The sequence below is a fragment of the Tubulanus polymorphus genome, chromosome 7 (genome assembly GCF_964204645.1).
Source record: "Tubulanus polymorphus chromosome 7, tnTubPoly1.2, whole genome shotgun sequence".
Taxonomy (NCBI): domain Eukaryota; kingdom Metazoa; phylum Nemertea; class Palaeonemertea; order Tubulaniformes; family Tubulanidae; genus Tubulanus; species Tubulanus polymorphus.
In genome coordinates, this window is record NC_134031.1 from 3,979,823 (window position 1) to 4,003,529 (window position 23,707).

General features: G+C 38.5%; 4 protein-coding genes across 4 annotated transcripts; 2 read left to right on the forward strand and 2 right to left on the reverse strand.

Annotated features, from left to right (window-relative positions):
* Positions 1 to 576: 576 nt before the first annotated feature.
* On the reverse strand, positions 577 to 3,569 carry LOC141908334 (alcohol dehydrogenase 1-like). The gene is made up of 10 exons (XM_074798342.1): positions 3,432 to 3,569; positions 2,928 to 3,029; positions 2,594 to 2,741; positions 2,379 to 2,463; positions 2,102 to 2,243; positions 1,808 to 2,024; positions 1,586 to 1,716; positions 1,352 to 1,490; positions 1,117 to 1,255; positions 577 to 1,040 (listed from the first exon to the last, which is right to left on the reverse strand). Exons 1-10 carry the CDS (start codon positions 3,543 to 3,545, stop codon positions 1,007 to 1,009), a joined length of 1,251 nt encoding a protein of 416 aa, XP_074654443.1. The 5' UTR covers positions 3,546 to 3,569; the 3' UTR covers positions 577 to 1,006.
* A 2,274-nt stretch (positions 3,570 to 5,843) lies between these two features.
* On the reverse strand, positions 5,844 to 15,042 carry LOC141908515 (LIM/homeobox protein Lhx3-like). The gene is made up of 8 exons (XM_074798609.1): positions 14,928 to 15,042; positions 10,968 to 11,094; positions 10,336 to 10,507; positions 9,630 to 9,832; positions 8,478 to 8,641; positions 7,460 to 7,607; positions 6,992 to 7,124; positions 5,844 to 6,360 (listed from the first exon to the last, which is right to left on the reverse strand). Exons 2-8 carry the CDS (start codon positions 11,092 to 11,094, stop codon positions 5,844 to 5,846), a joined length of 1,464 nt encoding a protein of 487 aa, XP_074654710.1. The 5' UTR covers positions 14,928 to 15,042.
* LOC141908517 (hatching enzyme 1.2-like) lies at positions 12,591 to 15,775 on the forward strand. Its single transcript, XM_074798611.1, has 8 exons — positions 12,591 to 12,606; positions 13,026 to 13,090; positions 13,435 to 13,504; positions 13,595 to 13,724; positions 14,044 to 14,228; positions 14,427 to 14,520; positions 14,643 to 14,770; positions 15,409 to 15,775. Exons 1-8 carry the CDS (start codon positions 12,591 to 12,593, stop codon positions 15,516 to 15,518), a joined length of 798 nt encoding a protein of 265 aa, XP_074654712.1. The 3' UTR covers positions 15,519 to 15,775.
* A 1,215-nt stretch (positions 15,776 to 16,990) lies between these two features.
* On the forward strand, positions 16,991 to 23,439 carry LOC141908205 (aromatic-L-amino-acid decarboxylase-like). Its single transcript, XM_074798118.1, has 14 exons — positions 16,991 to 17,191; positions 17,315 to 17,428; positions 19,004 to 19,055; positions 19,355 to 19,419; positions 19,718 to 19,852; positions 20,069 to 20,179; positions 20,273 to 20,305; positions 20,393 to 20,554; positions 21,106 to 21,173; positions 21,301 to 21,371; positions 21,445 to 21,464; positions 21,755 to 21,853; positions 21,934 to 22,035; positions 22,757 to 23,439. Exons 1-14 carry the CDS (start codon positions 16,991 to 16,993, stop codon positions 23,264 to 23,266), a joined length of 1,743 nt encoding a protein of 580 aa, XP_074654219.1. The 3' UTR covers positions 23,267 to 23,439.
* The last annotated feature ends 268 nt before the right edge of the window (positions 23,440 to 23,707 follow it).

Consider the following 23,707-nt stretch of genomic DNA (forward strand, 5'->3'; position numbering starts at 1 on the left):
GGATCGGATTGATCGGATTGACTGATGGGCCGGGGCTTACAACAAATAGAGCGGCGCGGATATGTTGGCGCCAAGCAGGGCCAGGGGCGGATCCAGATGGGGGCACAGGGGCACGTGCGCCATTTTCCAACGGCAATTCTTTCAGGCTGAGTTTTTCCAGAGAAAGCAGCAGTCCACCGCCCAAGACGTAGCGCTATACACATCACTTGGCTTTATATCTAATCACGGAAATGGCATTAAAACGCACTGAAACTTCACAATCGGGACCCCTGTTTTGGCGGCTTTACGAGGACACAGGCACTTGCCCCTTTTTATTAGCAGCCCTTTTCACTGCCTTGTGCTTCGGCCAAAGTCTGAAAATGTAAATCCTCCTGCCATACTCCAGCCGACAAGAGTAAAATCTCGCAAGTGGTTGTCTATCAAACTGTGATACAGCATTGGCACTCTATACGACTCACTGGGCACTTCCGCAGTGTAAAGAAATAAATCTATTTCAACCTTTCAGCCTTTTTCGCTTGAGCAAATAAGTTACTTTCTCAAGCGTGTTTGAAAATAGACAAAAAGAGGAGATTAGTCTTATGTAACGGCAGATTTTTACTACCGGTACGTGTATTTGATACTGGAATTTTATACCATCGACAGATATGATTACTTCCAGAAATTGCAGAAGAAATTGCCAGTGGCCAGTTTTTAGTGGCAATGGTGAAGTTAATCTCTACGTATACATTTGCTGATGTCATAGTTTAGTAAGTAGGTGTAATTCACGGTTCTTGGGTAGCTTATATGATTAGCCGGTATTCAGATTCCTGGGTGCAGTGCCACAGTTCTGAGTTAAGATATGACTCTGAGTTAACTCATTAACTAACTCAACTCACAGTTAACTCTAACTAACAACTGTGGAACTGGGATCTGGTGTTGTGGATAGTCTTCACTCAAATAGAATGTCACAAACTTGGCAAAAAAACATGTTCCACCAAATTCTACCGCTGCTTTCCGTAGAATTATCTCAATATCTTCCGATGTCAATAACTGTTCGAATGCTACAAGAGACCAAAATAATTAAAAGCGATAAAGAATAATTTGGCATTTCACATCTTTTGGTTAATATGTCTATACCATTTTCCTTCTACCAGTCGTTTAAAAGCGTCGTTGATCTTTTCCAGTGGCATATGACCAGTTATGAACGGATCTATGTCAATGATTCCGGCAACGTACTCCTGGCTTAATCGTTTTATTCCATCGTGAACCTTGTATCCTAGAAATGAAGAGTGCTTATTATACCCTCTCTATTTGTTTGTGGTTTTATACATAAATCTAATAAGCATTCACAGGAAAAGGGATAAATGCGTACCTCCCAGAATAGCGGACATCAGAACTCGTCCTCCGAGCATATCCATAGTACAGATTTCTATTTTGTTATCATCTTGCGGTGGAACTCCAACTATCATTGTTACACCTACGCTAGGATCCGACGAGCGGAAAGCTGACTCCTATAGAAATATGTGTGCAAATAAGTGCATACAATATAACGAAGTTAAAACACTTAATAATTAAAATATAAAAAATGGTCGCGGTGGGGACTTACGATAACTTTCCTTGAACCGACACATTCAAATGTGAATTCACATCCACCATCCGTCATTTCTACTATGACGTCTTCGATTGGCCTGTCGTACTCATTCGGATTCAAATAATCAGTGGCTCCCAACGATTTAGCTGTACGTAAAAATAATCGACATACGTATCGACCATGAATAGGATTACTATACGTCCTTTGCTCACACAAGTATCATTATTCTATGGTTACCTATTGGGAATTTATCAGGATTGGTGTCAACTGCTATAATTCGATTGGCTCCGTTATTCCGACATCCCATCACCGCGGCCAAGCCGATGCCCCCTAAGCCAAACACCGCGCACGTTGAACCTGACGTCACAGCTGCTTTGTGGACAGCCGAAAAATAGCCGGTCATTATACAGCAACCAAAAATACAAACCTTTTCGAGAGGTAACTCATGTGGAACCTGAAAAAATACGCCAGTAAGCAATCGGCGTTTTACGCTTTTCGTCAAGGTACGAATTTGGATGTCGACCGAACTACCTTAGTAACCATAAATTTCGGAGATACGGTGTATTCCGTATACCCGGATACTCCCATGAAATGGTGTAAATCAGTGCCGCCACTACTAAATCGTGTTGAGCCATCTAGGAGATTTCCTTTCGAGGGCACATTGACCTCCTTCCTACGAAAATGAAAATGTTATCCTGCGACTTAAAAATAGACGACCTTGCCATAAAAGGGTCAAACTGGTTTTATCAATGACTAGGTTTGATTTGGTTTGCATTTGTTTAAAGGATTCATCACAGTTATTTCTTACGCATTCCTGCAGTTGAAATTCCCAGTTCCATTACAGACTTTACAATTTCGGCACTGTGCGATCGCAGTTAAGATAACATGATCGCCTGAAATGTTTTGAAATACATATCGATTTACACTTTTCATTTCTTGCTGCCCTGTTTTGTTTTTGGAACCGGACCGAGGACTGTATTCAGTTCATTCCACGTAATGCGGATAACCGAGACGTATACGTACCTTCCTGAACCTCGGTTACTCCTTCTCCGCAACTTTCTACCACACCAGATACTTCGTGGCCAAGTATTATCGGCAGTTGTCCGCTAATATCTCCGAGCGATCCAGATGCATAATTACAGTCACTGTGACACACTCCACACGATATCACCTTTGATAATAAGAATAACTAAAACTAAGGCTACTACTACTACTAATAACAATAATGATAATAATGATAATGATAATGATAAGGACAATGATAATGATAATGATGATGATAATGATGATGATAATGATAATGATACGCCATTTTTCTGTGATGGTGTGCGTAGAAGTGGATTCCTGTAAACTTTACCTTGATTCGCACCTCCCCAGATTTCGGTGGGGCGACCTGGATCTCTTCAATAACCAGTGGTTCACCATATTTCTGACAAACTGCCGCCTTGCAAGTTATTATCTACAATGTATTCGGTATTTGCACATTGAAGGAAGTATTGTCATAGAAATCAAGCATTTTCCACTTGTCGATGGACTTATATAGCATAAATTCAAAATATGAACAAGGCGTTATCATTCCAGTCATATTCATATTAAAAGATCATCGATCAAAACTATCAATCTCAAAAGAAACGGATTGTTTTTTGCGATACAGCCCATTTGCGTCGAATCAAACTTCCAAAAGATCCAGGGAAGATATGACTTTTTAGTTCTAAATGTACATACTTCGCACAAGAGTCCCGTACACTTCTTATTAAGTAAAATAAAAAGATGAACCAACTAGCACATTCGTTTCAAAAGTAAAATTGAATATCCTATACTTTGATCAATCGATTCAAAATATTCGTTTGAAAATACAAACCTTTCCAACGGTCGACATTTTGTCGAATACTTCTGCGACCTCGCCGAATAAAACGCCCCAGTGAAATACTGGTTCCGCACAATGAGAATCTCGTCGAAAAAGAACGTAATTCATGTCATGACAAATACCGAGTACGAGGTATTTTTGGTTCACATGTCAAAGGATGGGAATTAATGGCTGTGTGTACAGTGTTTTATGCTGCTCTATAAATGCTATAATAATCATATCAGTATTTATTTCGCCATGCATACAAATTCACGTCGGTGCATCGCGACCTCGGGTTTGAGGCAAAAATTATTTATTAGGCTAACAAAAGCATTTATTTTTTGCTTATCTATGCAAAAACATTTTTAAAAAGTTGTGTAAACAAATACTGTTATTCTTCTCAATTTTAGTGGCATGATGCTACATGTACCGCAACATATTAGTTACCTTGAATACGATATCTTCGCGAAAACAATTTAGTATTTTTTTCATGTACATGCACTACTATGTTTATAGGGTGTGCTTTGTAAGTCAATGACGACGAAGAGCCCGAGACTAATTCACAAATTTCTAAATGCTGGATCCCATTGCGACCTTACCCCATTTCATCAATAGTCTGAAAATTTGGAAGATATGTCGACCGATGGTACAAACCGATTCGGCAGTCATCATAGTACAAATATCTGCTAGATAATGTGGAGTATATGGATTTTGATGGAAGGCGTTGTGTCACCAGAATTTGTGGTTACTAAGGTAACTAATTGAAATTTCCATATTGAACTAAATACTTTCGATTCAAAACGTTTTTATTTATCAGTTTTTCGATGGTTAAATCCATGATTTAACGCAAAATAAATTCAAACATTCGACGCAGCGATGCCGAAAACGTAACGGTCGGTGAATAACGATTACAATTACGATTACGATTACGATTTTATTTACACTCCAACCATTTCCATGGTATATGGAGGAAAACTATTACACATTTATATACAAATATTTACAAAACAACATTGAAGTGGTTAAAATTTAGAGAATGAAAACGTAACGAAATATATATACATCAACTATTTACAATACTATATATACTATTGGAGGGATCTATATACATCTAAGCCGGTCTTAATGAATTTAGCTAAGTTGACCGTTGGGTTTTTCAGAATATCAAGGGTATTAAAGGTATTCAAATTCAAAAAGTTTTTGCGTTGTTCGTTAAGTAAGGTACAGTCAAACAGAAAATGGGATTCGTCACCTAAAGTATTACAAGTGGGGCATATTCTATCGGCTCTGTCTAAATGAAGGTTTGAAAATTTGTTCACAGGTAAAATACAGGACCCGACCCTAAATTCAAATAAACTAGTTCCTTAGTCATCACCAAGTTCTATTATATACTTCTCTAACCTTATATCATTTTTATATTGCCTAAAGTTAGTGTATATCGGATTAGTATTTATGGCAGAACCGAGTTGCGTAGCAGCGCCGCGGTGCGGAATAGTACGCCGACTCCCCATTAATACAGGTACCAGATGAGTAACCCCTCGAGAAGGTTAGCATTTGAGGTTACTTTATACAATGGCAGGTAACTTTTCTTTTGTCAACAAAGCAGCTGTAACGTCAGGTTCAATGTGCGAGATATTTGGCCTCTGATGGCTGCGGTGATGAGATGTCGGACAGTAAATAACGATGCCTGATCGCGGCCAATTTGCCCCGGCCCAAATCGTTCCCGTGTAATCGCGGATTAGATTTATAGGAAAGAAAAAGATTAAACCCTTAGGTTATTAGATTATTAAGCGTTCTCTCTCCCTCAATCCTGTTGCTCAGTTGATCCAATTATATATAGCGGGCCACTAGAAAAGATCTGCGTACCTTGGAGTTATAATTTGACAAATAACACTTCAAAGATCAACCAAGCTTTTAACTAATTCCATGAAGGAAGTAGTAGAACACGGTGAAGATTTCTATAGAGAGTCACAAAGAGTATCTGTATATGAACGATGGATTTTATTTCTTATAGCATTCGAACTGTGATCGACATAGGAAAGTATTAAGAATTCGGTCAGAATATTTTACAGTATAAACGAGTTGGCGGAATTGAATTGGTCTTAAAATCCTTTTAGCACATCATTTTGTTCCATCGAATAAACTAACGTTATATTTCATGAAATATTCTTTATCTAAAAACATTTATTATAATCTCTTAATTTCGTGAATATAGAACATCGAATACGAAATACACTAAATACAGAGCCAATTATTTCAATGGATTCTCCAGATTCTAACAACTACAATATATTTTAGGCCCCATACAACAATTCAAGTAGATTTGTGACTGAACTGGCTCGTCATGAGAGATATTAACATAGCCATTGTATACGATTCTTGAAACAGAGGTCTTTGCACTTCGTAGCCGCCAGAGTTTGGCCTTCCTTACAGGATCGTACACATATTTGTCTTTTTGTCCGTGTCGTCGTCCAGATACAATGATCGATATTTCATAAGTCCCAACGGACGGCGTTTATTTAGGGCCAAGCCTAAGCATTTTACTTTGCGATAAAATTGGTAACATCCATCGAGTTCTTCTAGCGCCGTTTGCGGGATGAATTTCACGAAGATGTCGCAGACAGTGATACCTAACTTGGCTGACGAGGCCGTGGACTCAAACCCCCATCCGTAAACTGTCCTGCGCATATTGCTGAAGGCATCCCACGTCAAGTACAGGTCGATCTTATTCGCCACCACGTATATTTTCGGCATTTCCCTCACGCTCAGAATTCTGTCTTTAATAGTTTGAACTTTGTCCAACGACAACTGATCGCCGATGACACACACTAGTATGAAAACGTCAATGGCTTCGAGATGGGTTTCATCAAGATGTTCGGCGCTGATTTCGACGATATTGATTGTAAAACGCGAATGATGACCTACCTCGCACGCATGACTGCTTCTACCAATTGTTGGACGGTACGAATCAGAAAACTCATCACGCATAAAGCGGCAAATAAGGCTGCTTTTTCCGACGCCTGCCGCACCTAAGAACGCAACTTGCAACGGTTTTCCACGGTTCGACATCGTTTACTGTTGAGATATTTCTCGGATCGCGCTGGAGATGAGTTGCAGCACAGCTTTATGCGCCGATACTTCCCTTCACTTCGGTTTAAATAAGCGCCGCAAATGAAAGCTAAGTAGTCGCGAAATACGTAGAGCCAATCACAGCTTGTCTTCGTTATTCGTACGTTATTGGTAGACGCTTTTATTCCCCTTTTCGAAGAACTACTACGGCATCAATATATTTATGTATATACGTAAGCATATCAAAGTATTTGTTTCACTCTAATCCCTATACGATTCACAAACTAATAACTAACGCTCTTCGGACAAAACGTTCATAAAACAGCAGATTGAATAACCTTCACCTCAAGACCACCCGATTGATGTATCTTTAACTTGGATTCAGTGTGCCATTGTCAAACGCACCGAGTTATCCGGAGGATTCCTGTTAGGAGGTTTCGTTTATTGAAAGGTCGTACGGGTAACGCTGAACGAAGCCAGGATATTCTTCTCGGTGTAGCATTAACCCGTTGCGACTTATTTCACCCATAAGTTGACCGTGATCGAGAACGGCAGCAGGCGACCATCCGGTTTCTGATTCACATATGCTTGTCGGTCCATCACCCGGAAACCAATGCCCTAATCCATGCGCCATTGTATCTGAAAGACAGATAGAAATCGAAAATTATGATATACTGGTAGATTAGATTAAAAACAATATTTTCGTAGATACAACGACTGTGAAATAAAGGAACTCCGATCTAAATGGAACGAAGCACCATTCAGTAAATATGTTACGAAGAAAACATGATCGACTGGCTAAGGAATGCTCCGGGAGTGTTATGATTAACGCTTCAGTGCCTTCGGAATGGTTTTCCGTCACCAATGGCTGCATTTGACAAGAGTTAATTACACAAATCGGTAATCCGCTAGGTTAAATCCCAGATTCCGTGCCTAATTAGCCTACAACAAAACCACGAATAGAAACTACGCACCGTCATGCTTTTGAAATATGGCTTCGTTGACGACCATTACATCATTTGCATGTTTGCCGGTGTGAGTGGCGAAGCTGTAAGAGGTCCAACGACGGCTGGCGTCCCGTTTCAGGCGTTTTTCTTTCGCACGTCGATTTTGAAACCAAACCTATCAAACATAACATAACATAATCAATTTTCAATGAGATGTGGTTCATTAATCATTTCAATATCTATGATTCTTCATTCCCTGATTGACTAAGAACGATTCTCTGTGTTCGCGATGAATGCCCAAATCGGACAACGACAACGACAACACGAATACGAATACGAATATGGATACGATAACTCCATGGTATACGGAGGAAAAAACAGTATTTAAAATCAATCACAAGAATGGAAATAAAAGCATTTCAAAACTAAACAGACGGACCACACACTTATATATATCTTACAAACTGATCAGTTTGATTACTCTAAGTATGTAATGTACCGTATACAATACACTACTGGAGGGATCTATGTACATCTAGACCTCTTTTGATGAATTTAGCTAGTTTTGAAATTGGATTCTTTAATACAACAACGTTCCGAAAGGTAGTGTTCATAGAATTCGGTAAGTAAGCTATAATCAAATATGTAATGTAGTTCATCTCCTAAAACGTTGCATGCGTGGCAGAATCTATCGGTTCTTGATAGAGGAAGGTTTGATAAGCTATTTAGAGGTAAAATGTAAGACCCAATTCTGAATAAATTGGTCATCAAGCTGATGAACATAGTTTCAACGTGTCAATTGTTTTGAGAATGTCACCGAGTGTGAACTAAAAACGCCTTGATCTACCTTCACTCTAAAAATAGGTGTAACATCAAAAATGAAAAAAAAAAACGACAAAGCAAAACTGAGAACTGAAAAACGTGAGGGATGGGTTAGGACAAAACCTGGATGGATTATTCCAGTTCCACATAGTTACTGGATGGATAAACCTCCACCCCTCTCTAATCTATTACGTCGGTACAACAACATATCTGCATGCCGTACTTGAACGACCCTCATATCGAGCCCGGTTTCCGAACTGAGTTGTTCTCGAACGTGACGCGCCGGTTTTGGAGTAGATGTGTATGCTGCTTTTAACATGTCCAACTGTTTTGCCGTGATAGTCGTCCTCGGGCGTTTATTGGACGATTCGCTATCGGAAGACGAGGCTATATTCGGAAAGTTTAAAAGACGATGATTTTAATTTATTGGCACAAATTATTGTTGACAAAAATATCCGGCGCTCAATCATTGAAATGATAACTCATTACGCAGTTTTCTGGTTTTTGGTAACAATGAATGGCTCTGCGGGCCCTTCATTGAAATGACCGCCTCGCAAAACATAATGCTTGATGGCACTAAACTCATATTTTTGTACAACTTGTCGTAGCACTCAGTGACTCTTCACATCATCCTAAGAAGATTAACTTATTTATTTTTCTGCGGATGGTTTAGTCTCTGATGTGTTAATTAACAGTCCAAGATGTTGCGTCAGTGTTACCATGGAGGAACGAACTGGCATGTCCGGGCGTCATCGGGGAGGTTGAAGAAAACATCCCACGTGAAAGCCATGCACGTGTGACACGAGAATTCCATACATGAACACTTAAATTACTTAAAGATTGCCTCCGAGGATCGGAAATTACAATCCCGCACTGGAGACAACTCGATTGATGTGGATCACGCTGACCTCATTACTCAGTTAAACCTCCCGTCCGAAAGCCAAATAGTTCGGGTTTATTCGACCGCAAATAAGTCGAGCATAAGGGCTATTTTCACTCTTTGTGGAACCCGCTTTATAGAAGCGCATGAAAATGTAATCTACAATGAAATTTTTGAAATATGCTGCTACGTGATTTAATTTCTTCGGAACTTATAGGACTAGATGAAATTTTTAAATGTCATAAATTTTCTAATACCAGGCCATTAAATCAGTGAATAATCATGTATGAGGCCGTGTAGCTGCTGAATTTTCATGTTCATACTAAACACAGTTTCTCACGACAACGCGTACCACGCTCTTGCGATAAACGGCTGGCCGAAAACCGTTCGTGAAAATCAGGTTTTCTAGTATTCAAGAGAAGTTCCATTCGTGTGAAACTAAGTTTCGTGAATGAAATTGCTATCCAATGTATCCACTATGTCATGGAAAATTACCTTTATCTTTGGCCTCCTCGTAATCAAACTTACACCACAGCTGTTGATTATCTGTTAGGTAAAATTCATCACCCGTTTGTAATTGTCTTTGGCACAATTGACACGAAAAACAGTTAAGATGAAACACTAGATCCTGAACACGGCGCACAACTTCCGTCGGGGCGATACCTTTCTCACAACACGGACATTTTGTACCATAAACGCTGGAAATCATTATAAACATCATATTTGTTAATATCATATTCATACAACATAGGAAAATACTATGTGCGTTATATTACCTTACTTTAAAGTAATGAGCTTGTATACTATAAGATTATGATATAATTGGTTGTTTCCGAGACCAATAATAGAACCATAAACATATCAATTTGGATTTACAGCAGAATAAACTTTATATACATTAGAAAGAACGATAGCCATAAGAGTCTCCTTGCTTTTTATTATGTTTTTAAATGTCGATTTTAGTTCCTTTTGTGAATTTTTAGAAATTCTAGGTCTATTGCGCTATCAAATTTCAATACACTGAAAATAAGAATTTTTTCAATATATATGCTTAGATAAAATGTAGTAGAAGTAGAATACATTATAAACTAATATATACAAAATGTCATAAATATAACATCGCAAAGACAATGAAATGCCAGCATGTGTAAAATAAAGTCGATTATTCATTTGCGGTATATATAATACTTAAATGACTTACTCGAAAAAGTCCATCGGACAATAAACTTTGTTTTCTTTGGTGTAACATTTCTCGTTTAGCGGGATAGAACAAACGTCGCAGCGAAGACAGGTCGCGTGCCATGGTTTATCGGCAACCCTCAGAATAAACTTATCAGTTATGGCCCGTTGACAACCGGTACATATAATTATACCTAAAGGAGAACGGTAATACGATATAATTTTTATCAATTCTACTACGAAAAATGAGATTGAAAAATTGAAAAGGCAAATACTCATACTGCCCTAAAACACCCCATTAACAAATTACATCATATACATGCATCATGATTTTACTTGGTGTACGATATTGCTTCATTTCGGATACCTCTCTAAAGTCTAAATATTCCAGAAACGATTATCTTCATATTCGCGATACAACCTATAATTCTCTTTGATAGTTCTTTCATGATTTTTTAAGTGGCGTACGGAGATTGCTTGATTTTAGATACCTTTCCAAAGTCCAAATATTCCAAAAATTATTATCTCCATATTCGCGATACAACCTATAATTCTATTTGATAGTTCTTTCATAATCTCCCTCTTTGAGATCTTAGCACTTACGAGCAAAATTTTGACGAACTGAAAGAAAGCTTTTTTATTCATTTTTCCTACCTGCTTTTAGTTCTTGTTCGTTTAATTGTGACGGCGGTAAAGAACCAGATTCACCCAACGAAACCATCGTTGATAATCGGGGTATTTTTCGCTCATTTCCCTCCTTCTTTAGCGCACTTGGTCCCATCTGTTTATCGTATGAAATAGATTCAGATACCGAATCAACTTTCTAAATCACTTTTTAAATCACTTAATTTTATCCTTCGCGTTAAATCCACTTCTTCAAATTTATGATCGGAAAGAAGCTGTAATGTAGAGATATTCGACTCTCGCTTTAAGGGGCTCCTTTCTGTTCAATGTCAGAGTTGAAATGAAGCTCTTTTGGAGATTTGACAGAATGTGTTGTGTTGTGAAGTTGTTGGCCCAGACAGTTAAATTACCGCGCTGAACGGAGGCACTTAGACCGTCTGAGTTATTAGGTATTAACCGAATCCAATCATACCAACACCGAAGTGATTAAGTTATTGTTTGGTTAACCAATAGTGCTTGGATTAAGAGAGCTTTGTTGATCTGTTAAGCCTCGGGGGCCCGTGTTAATCGTGTCACATTGTCAAAGTCATCTTGTGTATGCCCTATAGTCGCATTACTTCGCAACTTTAATTCGATTGCGGCAAATTCTTGTGCCGATTGGAATTTCGATCCAGGAGTAACCGTTCAACAAATTCCGCGCTCATCCATGGGTGAATAATGCCCTATTTTCCATAGCTGACGTAGTAGAATTGATAAATCTTGATAAGGTTGTATAATAAGTATATATTTATACACGTTTGTATTATAAAAACGAGACTACAACAAGAGAACATTGCAAAGACAAGATGAAAGGCCGAAGGGCCCGTTTATGAAACGAACTCATTTGTATATGGATCATTCTGAGCACCCGGAACAACCCCTGCGGGTATTCACCATGACGTCACGAAGTCGACGTTACACAGGACGCATATTTTCTGATCTTGAAATTGACTGTGTTATTTATTTGATTGGGGGATTGCGTTTGATTTGTTTTGATTAGTGTCCCTTACAAACCCATCACCCCCGCCGGGAACTTAGCAGGGGGGTTTGATTCCGAAATCGGACATCGAAGTACATTTTATAGCTGTGTGATTGGCGGTCGAAAATACTGAGTTTTATTAAGTACATAATTGGAATTTTAGCTCCACAAAACGTTTATTAGCATTCAATACTAATTGAACCACGTTTATCAATACGCAATGAGTTATATCTCACGCACACGTAAACAGATTTAACAAAATAGGACGTGAATGTATTATCTGTGCATCAACACGTGACATCTCATGGCATTTAATCGTATAATCCCATCGAATAATGCTCCATAATCCAACAAAGATGATAAGGAATTCAGTATAAATACCAACAAATAAACATCGATAGCGTAGTAGTTCTGGTTTTGTGTTTCGACATGTGGGTTTACAGCGTTTTATTTTCTTTCTTGTGCTTTCCGACACTTGCAGTCTCGTCTCAGGTTTGTATACAATGTTAGCACTTGCGGCCGAATAAGGACCATTCAAATTTCAGGCCTATGAATGGTATACACCGAAATACGTTCTCAGTTTCAAATTTCCCGTTTTTTTCGTTACATTTCATCAGCAAGTTAGCAGTGAGGAAATGGAACGGTACAAAGGTGTGTAAATATTTGAGCTGTAATAACCTTATTTGTTATAAATGCTCATTTTCTTTTCAATTTCTAGCTTACTCATTAACTTTCCTTAAATCTACGAAATTCATCAATTCTCATTCCTTTCCCTTTGTTCCTATTCATCTTGGGTGCTCGCAACAACGGCATTTAGGCTTTGCTTGACCCACACAAAAGCTGCTTTTCTTTTATTCTTTCTTTTTTTAATAGTTGTGCTTGTTGAAAAATTGTAGAATTTATTGTTTGTTTGTCTTTTTCTCTCAATCTCTGTATAGAGCCTGTCATATGCTTTCCGTGAAATAAATTTGAACTTGAACTAGAACTGTTTGTCGATATATTGTACCGTTTATCTCTTTACACTGATCATACGAGAATGCTCCTGCGAATGTTTTTAATTTTTCGTTTAGATGAATGGCCGGAGGAGTTTTCAGGAAAATTCGAAGGTGACATCCTTCTGGACGATTCCAACACGGTAAGACATCCATATATTCCAATGACGTATGGATAGATACCCTCAGATGGACTAACCGTCGGTTTTGTCACTTGGATGTCATGGATTCTAATAAAATTAGTTTTGGGTCCGGCCGGTTTAAGCATGGACTCTAAAACAAACGGTCCATGGTTTTTTAAGTAAAAATTCACTTCAAAAAGTCTTTTTCAATGAATGTATGAACTTGAGGGGCTTTTGAGAGGCGATTTGATTCACGTTTTCTATTTATAAAAAAGCATTTATTGATGCAATAATTTTCGTTCTAAATTCTATTTCACACATATATAATACTTCTTCAGTTTTATTTTTCTTCAAATTAATTTCAGTTTAGAAATCATCTGTTCAACGCCAGAAAATGGACAAACAACACCGTCGTCTATGATGCGAGTCGCATGCGTAAGCGTTCATACCAGTACTCATAACAGAGGTCCGGCTAACAGCCTACTCGTCGTTAATCAATGAATCGTTCTGTCATATCCTTTCCAGCTCCCTGGGCCCAGAAGAAAATTCGTAAAGTTTTGAACAACCTAGAGATGAAAGTAGGTAATGGTTGCGTGCGATTCGTCGAGAGAACTGGTAATGAGAGAAATTACGTGCGCGTTATCAGCGGAACGGGGTAATTTTCAAGGTTTTGGAATTCTGCCGAATAAAATGTTTCATATGTTGCTCACAGACTATACACGCGTCCACCCAACAAATATGATGTAATAACATAATTCATATGATCATTGATGGCGTTCTGACACGTTGAAGATCACTAATTTCCCCCAAATTGTAATGTATGTATGAAGCTTTGTTAATCGGAAATTTGTGCCAGAGAATCATAAAAAATGTACTGCTTTTCCCTTATACGCATCCTTTTTGCACAGTGCACCAAGGAACATTGCACATTCTGCACTGGAACATAAAATATCTGATGTTACTTTCCTTTTTAGTTGTTATTCTTATGTTGGAATGACCGGTGCTTACGGTGGACAAGTGTTGTCATTGAACCTGGCCACTTGCCTTAGAGAGGCTACGATTCAACACGAGTTTCTTCACGTACTCGGTTTTGCTCATGAACATAATCGCGCCGATCGTGACCAATATATCAAAATTAATTGGAACAACATCAAACCATGCAAGTAAAAATAATCAATCACGCTCATGTAATTTACGTTCTGTCGATTACAAAAATGATACTTGGACGTACTAGTACTCAATATAACAATGTATCAGAATTTACATCGATACAAAATAGCGATGATAGCGAATGAACAACACGAAGGATTTTAACATCTATCGTATTTCATGAGATCGAGGATCACTTTATTTTCAGCGCAAAGACTGAGTTTCCAAATACAGAACATCCATAACCTCATGTCTAACTACACATACGGCTCTCTCATGCAGTACGGTAGATATGCATTTAGGTTCGTAGTCTCGAGAAGCTAAACATCTTGGACAGTTCAAGACTTCATTTCATTTTATGAGGTTTTATGAGGTTTCTCGCATTAACATGTTGTTATTCAAATGTGTATTTTGTTCATTCTAGCGCGAACGGCGGAATGACGATGGAGCCGTTAAAGCAGGGGGCGAAATTGGGAGGTCGCAGGCTACATCAAGTCGACATTCTGCGAATACGTACTCTGTATAAGTGTCCAGGTGGTATAGTAAATCCTGGTACGTAATTGCAAGTGGAACTGTAAAATTGCGTTTAATCCAGATTATTAAGGTGGAGCCAAAATTAAGACATTCAACATCGGTATTTAATGAATTTGTTTTCCACGCGCAGCCAGATATCTATTTCCATATAGCCAGCATTGATATCGACACTTACCTTGAGTTAGAAATACTGTTCATGTAGGCCTATGAGTCAAATTATTCTCAGGGTTGAATTATTGGTTCGCGGGCTTCCGCGAGAGCCTCCCTTACTGTCAGTGTGTATCTGACGTTCGGCGACTTAGCTTCGTTAATAGTGGGTCGGTCTTGATGAAACTTGGGTACAATGTTAGCACGGGGTCTAGTTGTGCAGTGCGCCACATAGTGGCAGAACTAAAAACTCTGTTTTCAGTGACACGACCTTGAAGATGACCTCGTAACTGAGGAACAGGCTTTAAATTTAAGAAATTGTCTTGACAAAATTCAGCTATTGGCCATAGATACAACATATCCAAAATGCAATGGTGACTAACGCATGGTAATCGAGTTTGAGTTCGAGTTCGAGCCTGAGCCTGAGAACCGTTGTCGCCTATGGCTTTTTCTTTCGTTGAAGTGTCTTCGACGGGTCCTGTCCTATATATTTTTTGTCATCATTTCAGATTGCGTCGATAGAGTCAGCAACTGCGCTGCGTGGACAAATCGCTGCAACGATTGGACGGTGGCATATTACATGAAAACTAACTGCAAGAAAACTTGTGATTTCTGTTAATCGATCTTCAATGAGAAAGAAACCTTAAATTAAAAAATTGAAAACTAAAATTGTGAAATTAAAACTTATATAGATAACAGGGTTCGTATTTTAAGTTTGGGGTGAATAGTAGCTCAGAACTCCCAGGTACTAGATATGAAATAGAAAGAAAAGTTATTGGAATATTGGACGATCTACGCTACCCCCAAACCTCAAATACGAGCCTCTTTCATATAAATATATGGTAAATAAACGGTATTGCAACTTAAAAACGAGTGATGCAGATTTTCACAAACTTTGTCATTTCAAACTTAAATTTTTTCCGGTTTTTTAGGACTTCATTCATAGCAATGCCTGGTCATGAATATGTTTCGTCGTCGCAGCGGGATGCGACTATATGTTGGGCATATCTTGTAACACTCGCTGGGAGAGGTAGATCGTTGTGCTGACGTCACATGAGTAGCACTCAATGTCACTGCCATGCATCGGTAACTTAACCGAGGAACGCCAACGAATCAAGAAGATGCTTTTGTTCGCGATATGTCATCAAATTTGCCCGTATATTAATAACGAAGATTACCCATCCCATTTAATGTCCCTAGAAACGGCACGGGTAACTACCGCTTGTCTCTTGCCCTCCACATTCTCGGCAAAGGAACTTTCACATTCGAACAGGGAAAATAATTCTGCCTACGCAACATTTGGGGTAAGCTTATTTACACTGCGATGATGCTTTTTGTGTGGTGAAATACCAGATATTTTAGATGCAAATTTCTCGACAATCGATTCATTAGAAGATTTTTCGTCCCATAGATTCGCTCAAGAAATTAATTTCATCTGAAAACAATAACGATTTCGATCCAATGTGTAATTCGATTATGATTATTAACATTGATATATGCAGTATCAATAAATTGGGAAATTGCATTCATTTTCAAATCGAGAAAATATGTTATATAATTGATATCTAGTTTTCTATGCACAAGTCTCATTTTACTATCTAATTATTTTACAAATCAAACGACAATGGTATTTGTGTACGAATTGATTCGTACAACTATTATGGACGTATAAACTAGTTTAGTTTTTTCCGGGCATTTCTCCGTGTCGTGTGTATTCGATTCGGCCTTTGCCAGATTAGACCCTGGCCAATCACTTACACTGTTATCGAATACGGGTGAATTTCTGTTTGACACTGGTCAAATTTGGCTCGATAAAAAACATCGAACCACGCCAGTGCCAAATATGGGCACGAGTATCATCACGAATCATTTCGTGTGAATACTAAATGGTTCTTGAAGTAACTCACTTCGCTTTCTACATCATAGTCTTGATAGTATTTTAGTACCGGGTAAGTGGTTTGCTTGTGAACGCGCTCTCGTATTAGCCACTGGTCAAATATGACTTGGGTCTAATCCGGGCAAGTTTGACCCGGGCCAAAATACCTTGTGATCGTGGCTGTGTACTGATATATCTTTTTTACGCGAGGTCAGATGAACACCGAGGAATTCAGACAATATGGAAAAGAAATGGTTGATTACATTTGCGACTATATGGAAAATATCCATACGCGACGCGTTACACCGGACGTGCAGCCCGGTTACCTACGTCAGATTTTGCCATCACGCGCACCTAAAAAGGGCGAAGATTGGACTGAAATTATGAAAGATGTCGAAAGGGCCATTATGCCTGGGGTAATAATTTAATTATCAAGCACAACTAATTTTGGTAGCACGAAAAGAACCTTTTAACAGTGACCGTATAAAACATTTGGTGTTCGTCCTGGGATGTTGATTGGATTGAATTTTTTCTAATAGATAACCCACTGGCAACATCCACGGTTCCACGCTTATTTCCCAGCCGGTAACGCCTACCCGTCAATGCTCGGAGATATGCTATCAGACGCTATCGGGTGCGTCGGATTCTCATGGGTAAGTCTGCACGTGGACCAACGTCAACGATACATTTTTTCATCATCAAACACTTCAATTGTGGAAATTATTCCCCTTAAGTGATATAGACTTTTATCGTATTCCCATTTTAAAAAAGTTAACCCCGTACTGATAATTGATATATCAATCATCGATTGGCCGGTTACCTACTAAATGCGATGGAAAAGTAATGATATATGTATAGCATACTCTTAACAGAAGAGATATTTCCAGTTACCTCTTTGGGGGAAAGACTAACAGACCAAACGAACTTCCATTCCAGGAATTAGCACTATAAAATGGACGTGGAAATTAGTTAAGATAACTTTGTTCACACCTTTTGAGTTCCACGTGGAGTTGAGAGAAGAATATTACATCCTAACAACGTCATCATACGCGTTAATGAGTGTAAGGGAAGGTGGTGCGTGGTTGACGGATTGGTTGATCTCCGGGCTAAAACCGATCGATCGTCGGCGAATTTGAACCGGCGCAAGTTATTAATTTTGAAGGCTCGGTTTTGTGTTAGTGACAGCGAGGCTACTAGACACGATGGCTTATCTTAATTGCATATGGTCGGGTTGAGATAGCAAATCAATTTGAACATCATATGGTGCTATATAATGTCGTGGTTGATACGGGGCGTAAGCCGACGCACTTTTGAAAGTCTGATTTCTAGCCTAAGACGCATAACCTCTTCAAAACGAAAATCAATTATGAATACGTAATCATTCATTAAGCATGCAAATTCGCTAAATGGGATAAGACTCACTGATCATTGGGTAACATTTTTTCAAGGGACAACCATAAGCCATAGTAACAAAAAATGAAAATCATTCCAATCAGTTTATCAGTTTAGCACCATAATGCAGGTATAATCAGGTATCAGCTCCTAAACGATTTTTGGCATCCACTAATAATCCGAAGATGCGAAGTATGATACATTCAGTTATCATATAATCGCAATTATCTTGAGTACAAGTTTTTTTTTCAAATCCTTAAAATATTTTATTATTTATTTATTCAGGTGTGTTGTGATATCTTGCGTGGGTGGTTTCCTGGCCCCGACGCCTCCCTATAGCATACGAAAAGTCGTGATATCCCCCGTTGGTATAGTGACGTTTGCAAATCTGATTGCATGCACGTCATCCACGCGCAAATCTACAGTTATTTATAAGCGTCGTTATAAAACTGTGTAAAAAAGATCGGCGACGGCCCCTGATATTAAATCATTAATAATCGTCTGGAATGTTCCTCCCAAAATGAGAATGAGTAGAAGAGCAAGATTTAATATCTTTCGCGGAAAGGAATGTCTGTGTGAAACAAAGCTCCGCGAAGAACTGCAATTATCTGAAGACCAAAGGCTCGACATTCCTATGTAAAACATGTTTATTAATTTTCTTAATCTAGCTCGTGCAAGAATCAGTTGGGGAGCAAATTGAACGACGAAGCTTGAATACTGTCATCACGACTTTTAACTATTCTATTTGGCACACGCATTCATTTACAGTAGTTTGTATATTTATATATATATATATATCTACGTTCAAATTGTTTCCTATAATGATTTAATTTCAGGCAGCAAGTCCCGCATGTACGGAACTGGAATGTCTCGTGTTAGACTGGTTGGGTAAATATGTACAAAATCATGATGACAATACAAAATTTCCACGGGTTATCAGGATTCGTTTGTGGTGAAAGTGGTACAAATTTGATTAATAAAAGACCATCTCTTGTTGTGGAAATTCTCTAAAATTTAATATATATAGCGGCCATATATATATATAGGATCATTTTTTGGGTTTTGGCCGAAAGATCATATGAACTTAAACGATTAGATAGCTTAATCAGATGCCACGATTATGTTTAGATCCCGTTTAGAGATCCCGTCTTATTTTTTTCACTAATGAATGAAATTTCTATTTGTAGGCAAGATGATTTGCCTCCCGCCGATGTTCCTCCACGAAAACGGCGTCGGTGGTGGTGTCATTCAGGTAAAGTGTTCGTGAGTCGTCGATAGTCTTAGCGCAGGAAATCATAAAGGAATATCAATGCAAACCAAAACGGATTGGGAATGCTCCACAAATAGTTAGTCGTCCTTTCCCACAATCCAAATCATCTTATCTTTCAAGATGTTAGGACTTATGTCAGGGTTTAATGTGTTGGTATTACGATTTTTCCTTTGGGTAGCGTCTTTTAACCAGTCCGTGAAATTTTTAAGTTCGCATTTTCTTATTTAGAATTCGCCAAACGGTCTACGGAATTGTACAGCTATCTCTATTGCTATTTCAGGGATCTGCAAGTGATTGTGTTTTACTTGCTCTACTGGCGGCTAGACACGCAGCTTTGAAGAACCTAAACAACCAATACCCGTTCGTCGACGATGGCATACTTCTCTCAAAACTGGTGGCATACTGTTCAGTTTTAGTAGGTTTTATTTCTCAAGATGCAGTTCGCATGCAATTTTCGTAGTCGCCCTTATCGCATCAGTCAGTTCATTGCGAGGTTAATTTACGTGTTCACATTTGACTGACTAAGGCGTTGGCCATTTACCCTCGAAAAGTATCAGCGGCCCTTCCAACGTGACCCATACCACGTCAAATAATTTTTGTATTTGAAATAGAAGTATTTTGGCTATTGCAGGCACATTCGTGTGTTGAGAAAGCCGGCATGATAGGTCTGGTGAAAATGAGACAATTGGATACCGATGACAACTATTCATTAAGAGGACATCGACTTGTTAGAGCAATAGAGGTCGGTGTTTCTAACTTACGAATCAACTATTTTCAGAATTTAGAGAAATTTTCGATATCAAAGTGATTGGTGACATGACGATTTATTTTCTAGGAAGATAGAAAATTGGGTTTAATTCCGTTCTTTGTAAGTATACACTAATGACTATAAGAAGTAGCCGAAATGGCCAAACTTTACTGGGAAAATGTTCAATATAAAACGTTTCATATTCAGGTGGTCTCAACGATTGGTACAACTGCGTGTTGCTCATTTGACAATCTGGGAGAAATAGGTCCGATATGTATCAAGGAGAATATATGGTTACACGTTGATGGCGCCTACGCCGGCAGTGCGCTCATTTGTCCAGAATTTCAACCGCTATTGAAAGGAATTGAGGTTCGTGTAATTAAGGCTCATGCGTCAGAAAATAAGGAATGGAATGGTTTTTCTCGGAGTAATCATTTGTCAAATGATTACTCCGAGGTTTCTGGAAGCATAAAAATAAGACTGTGCTGTACGCCTTTAGTATCACACTCAAGGAATATTCAAACCCTTCAGCCATGTGTGGCACCACCAGGAAAGGAACACGAACGCAACAGTATTTTGTATATATTCAAAAACCGAAAATCTATATCCCCGTAATTCAGTTCTATATTCCAGACTAAATTCTCGCATAGTATGATTTTTACTTCTGGTTATTCATTACATTGACAGAGTTTTATCTGCCAAGTTACACGATAAACGTTATTATGGAAGGTAACAATTGAAGGATAGCCTAACTAGATCAGATATGGCCAGTATTTCCCGACAATCCCCAATTGAGAGTTCTCAATTTCATTCTGCAACTTAATAGACACTGTATTATGTCACCGATTTGGAGAATTTGTATCACTTTAAATCGCTTTATAATCTTACTGATCATTTATGTGTTCTTGTGTTCCATCCAGTACGCTAGTTCAATCAATATGAATCCCAACAAATGGCTTTTGACGAACTTCGACTGCTCAGCTTTTTGGTAAGTTAACCTGACTATGAATAATAATGTAATCAACGTTTGTCAAATGAGATGATTTCAGGAATACTTAGCACTGAAAGTCAAAGTACGCATCATATATTATTAGCTTATTGTTTTCTATGTATAGGGTAAAGGACCGCGATGCCCTAACCACGGCGTTAACCGTCGATCCACTTTATCTACAACATCATCATGGAGGTAAAATACGTCACAATGCATTTTATCTGAGAACCTTAAACTCGATTATAACATTTGATTTTATTCGCTTCAGAAAGAGCTGTGGATTACAGGGTAGGGATTTTATCTTTTCTTCCTATCATACGTGATTCAGCCGTTTCAATCGTGTTTTGTCAGTGTGACTGAACCCCACTTTGGATATACAGCTATTATGGCTCTGCTCAGGCTCATGTCATCTGTATGTGTACCTCATTATAATGTTACTGTAATATTACTGATGGTGACAAATAAACTACTACTATACTAGTGAATCATTATTAACCTCATCCAGAGCACAGTGTCTTCGGTTTCAATCGAAAGAAATCTTCATGCAAAATTCTAAATTCGTAAATCTTCTCTTTAAGCACTGGGGTATCCCTTTGAGTCGTCGATTCAGGGCTTTGAAACTATGGTTTGTCATTAGAAACTACGGTGTAGAAGGACTTCAAAATTATATCCGCGAGGTAATTGAAAATATCCGTAATCTTTCAGCGACAAAAAGAGTATTCACCTGTAAGACAATTGTTGGTATCAATGATTTCAGCACTGTCGATTGGCAAAAAGGTTCGAAGCTTTAGTGCGAACGGACAAACGGTTTGAAGTGATCGGTAAAGTTACTATGGGCCTCGTGTGTTTCAGAATTAAGGTATGCTGTTTTCAATATTAAGACATTTATTGTTTTATTATTTTGATATGACAACCATAACAACCGCTTTGGATAATTTGTCATCAGCCTTATTTGAAATATTCTTAAAAGATGGGGTTTGAGAAATATTTGACGTGTAGGTTTCACCCTAGTGAAGTATTAAATTTTCATGCACGTTGACTGGCATTCAATGACAACACTAAAACGAATACGATTAGGACGATTGATCCCTCCCTTGCTGTGGTAGTAGATTAGATATCTACCGCATCGTGGGATGGTCAAGTCGTCCTAGCCTAATACACTAAAGAAAGAGGAATGCCCTCTAAACAATTGATAATCACGCAGGTTTTGATAGTTTAATGCGATTGAAAGGGTCGATTATGATGTTCTGTTGAAAACTTTATATTTGATCGTTTGGGTACAACAGGACCCGATGAATAGAACTGGCATGCATGAAATCCCATTACATATGAATATCTGAAAACAAATAAAGCATTCAGGAATCAAAACGATGCGAAATTTCAGTCGCAAATGGTCTCTAGTAAGAAACAGAACATTGGACTCCATGGAGTACATGTTTGATGTACAAGTTAATTCTCGTTGGGGAATTTGATAAAGATTCTAATTTTCTAGCTCTATCAGAAAGTTCATTTTGCCATGATTTCTGTATTGATTACTGGTATAAATGTTCGTTGAAATAAAGAATGCATCTGTTTTCTAGGGGTCAAACAGCATCACTCAATGTTTACTGCGGTCTGTAAACGACTCCGGAAAGATTCACGTCGTTCCGGCGCAAGTCAACGATGTTTACTTCATCCGGTTTGCCGTCTGCGCCCAGAAAGCTACAGACGACGACATCACATTCGCCTGGGACACAATTCGCGAAGAGGCCGACAGCATTATCGACCAAGACTCGTCGGAATTCGAAAAGGGCTCATTGACTGAAGCAGACGATAGCGTGTTCAGTCTGTCCGATGATTTCGATCTAAACGGTAAGGATTTCAGTGAGCCGAACAGTCCTGTTATGGAGCCGATACGAGCCTTACAAGCCACCAGCGAAACAAACATGGCAAAACTCAGACGTCAAGCCTTCCTGAAAATGGTTTCAGACCCTAAATGTTACAACCCAACGGTTCTCAAAAGGCTGGCTTTCCAAGATAGAAGTCGAAGTTTATCGTATGATTGTATGGGGTATTCTAATCGTGGTCGAGACGCCGGTACTCCTCTATAGTGTGGGCATTCGTTTCCACTGACGAGTGCCTTACAACCACAGATATATAAACGAAAATTAAATCATATCGCATATTTTATAGTTGATAGATTCGTAATTGATAGTAATTGATGTTAAGATGAGGTTTTGCTTGTTAAATGTTCATTCAGGTTATCATTAACTAATCGTCGTTGTGTGAGGAATTCAAAAATGTCCATTACAGAATGCTGGAATCATAGTCACGAAAGAGTAGTTTTTATATCAATCTCACGATACAAACTTTATTTACAAATTATATCCATGTTAGAATGTGTACAGAAAAAAAGTGACGATGAAAAAATAAAAGGCGTATCTTCATAACAAACAGATTTTCGTACCTTGTTTTTTCAGGTTCGTCTTTAAAATTCTACCAGTTCTTCTTGCACCCCAAGTATGCCTGGTGCGTCAACAACCGCGCAAGAA

What these genes read in the sequence shown, in the direction of transcription:
- LOC141908334 (XM_074798342.1), bottom strand. Translation starts at nt 3,545, where the DNA reads ATGAATTACGTTCTTTTTCGACGAGATTCTCATTGTGCGGAACCAGTA. An exon ending in AGTAACCGAGGTTCAGGAAG is followed by an intron (nt 2,464 to 2,593) that starts GTACGTATACGT and finishes AAAACATTTCAG; the next exon opens with GCGATCATGTTATCTTAACT. An exon ending in CGACTGGTAGAAGGAAAATG is followed by an intron (nt 1,041 to 1,116) that starts GTATAGACATAT and finishes GGTCTCTTGTAG; the next exon opens with CATTCGAACAGTTATTGACA.
- LOC141908515 (XM_074798609.1), bottom strand. Translation starts at nt 11,094, where the DNA reads ATGGGACCAAGTGCGCTAAAGAAGGAGGGAAATGAGCGAAAAATACCC. An exon ending in CGAACAAGAACTAAAAGCAG is followed by an intron (nt 10,508 to 10,967) that starts GTAGGAAAAATG and finishes GTTCTCCTTTAG; the next exon opens with GTATAATTATATGTACCGGT. An exon ending in GGTGAAATAAGTCGCAACGG is followed by an intron (nt 6,361 to 6,991) that starts GTTAATGCTACA and finishes AACAATTGGTAG; the next exon opens with AAGCAGTCATGCGTGCGAGG.
- LOC141908517 (XM_074798611.1), top strand. An exon ending in CGCGTTATCAGCGGAACGGG is followed by an intron (nt 13,725 to 14,043) that starts GTAATTTTCAAG and finishes TTTCCTTTTTAG; the next exon opens with TTGTTATTCTTATGTTGGAA. An exon ending in TACGGTAGATATGCATTTAG is followed by an intron (nt 14,521 to 14,642) that starts GTTCGTAGTCTC and finishes TGTTCATTCTAG; the next exon opens with CGCGAACGGCGGAATGACGA.
- LOC141908205 (XM_074798118.1), top strand. Translation starts at nt 16,991, where the DNA reads ATGAACACCGAGGAATTCAGACAATATGGAAAAGAAATGGTTGATTAC. An exon ending in TCTCGTGTTAGACTGGTTGG is followed by an intron (nt 19,056 to 19,354) that starts GTAAATATGTAC and finishes TTCTATTTGTAG; the next exon opens with GCAAGATGATTTGCCTCCCG. An exon ending in GACTTGTTAGAGCAATAGAG is followed by an intron (nt 20,180 to 20,272) that starts GTCGGTGTTTCT and finishes TTTATTTTCTAG; the next exon opens with GAAGATAGAAAATTGGGTTT.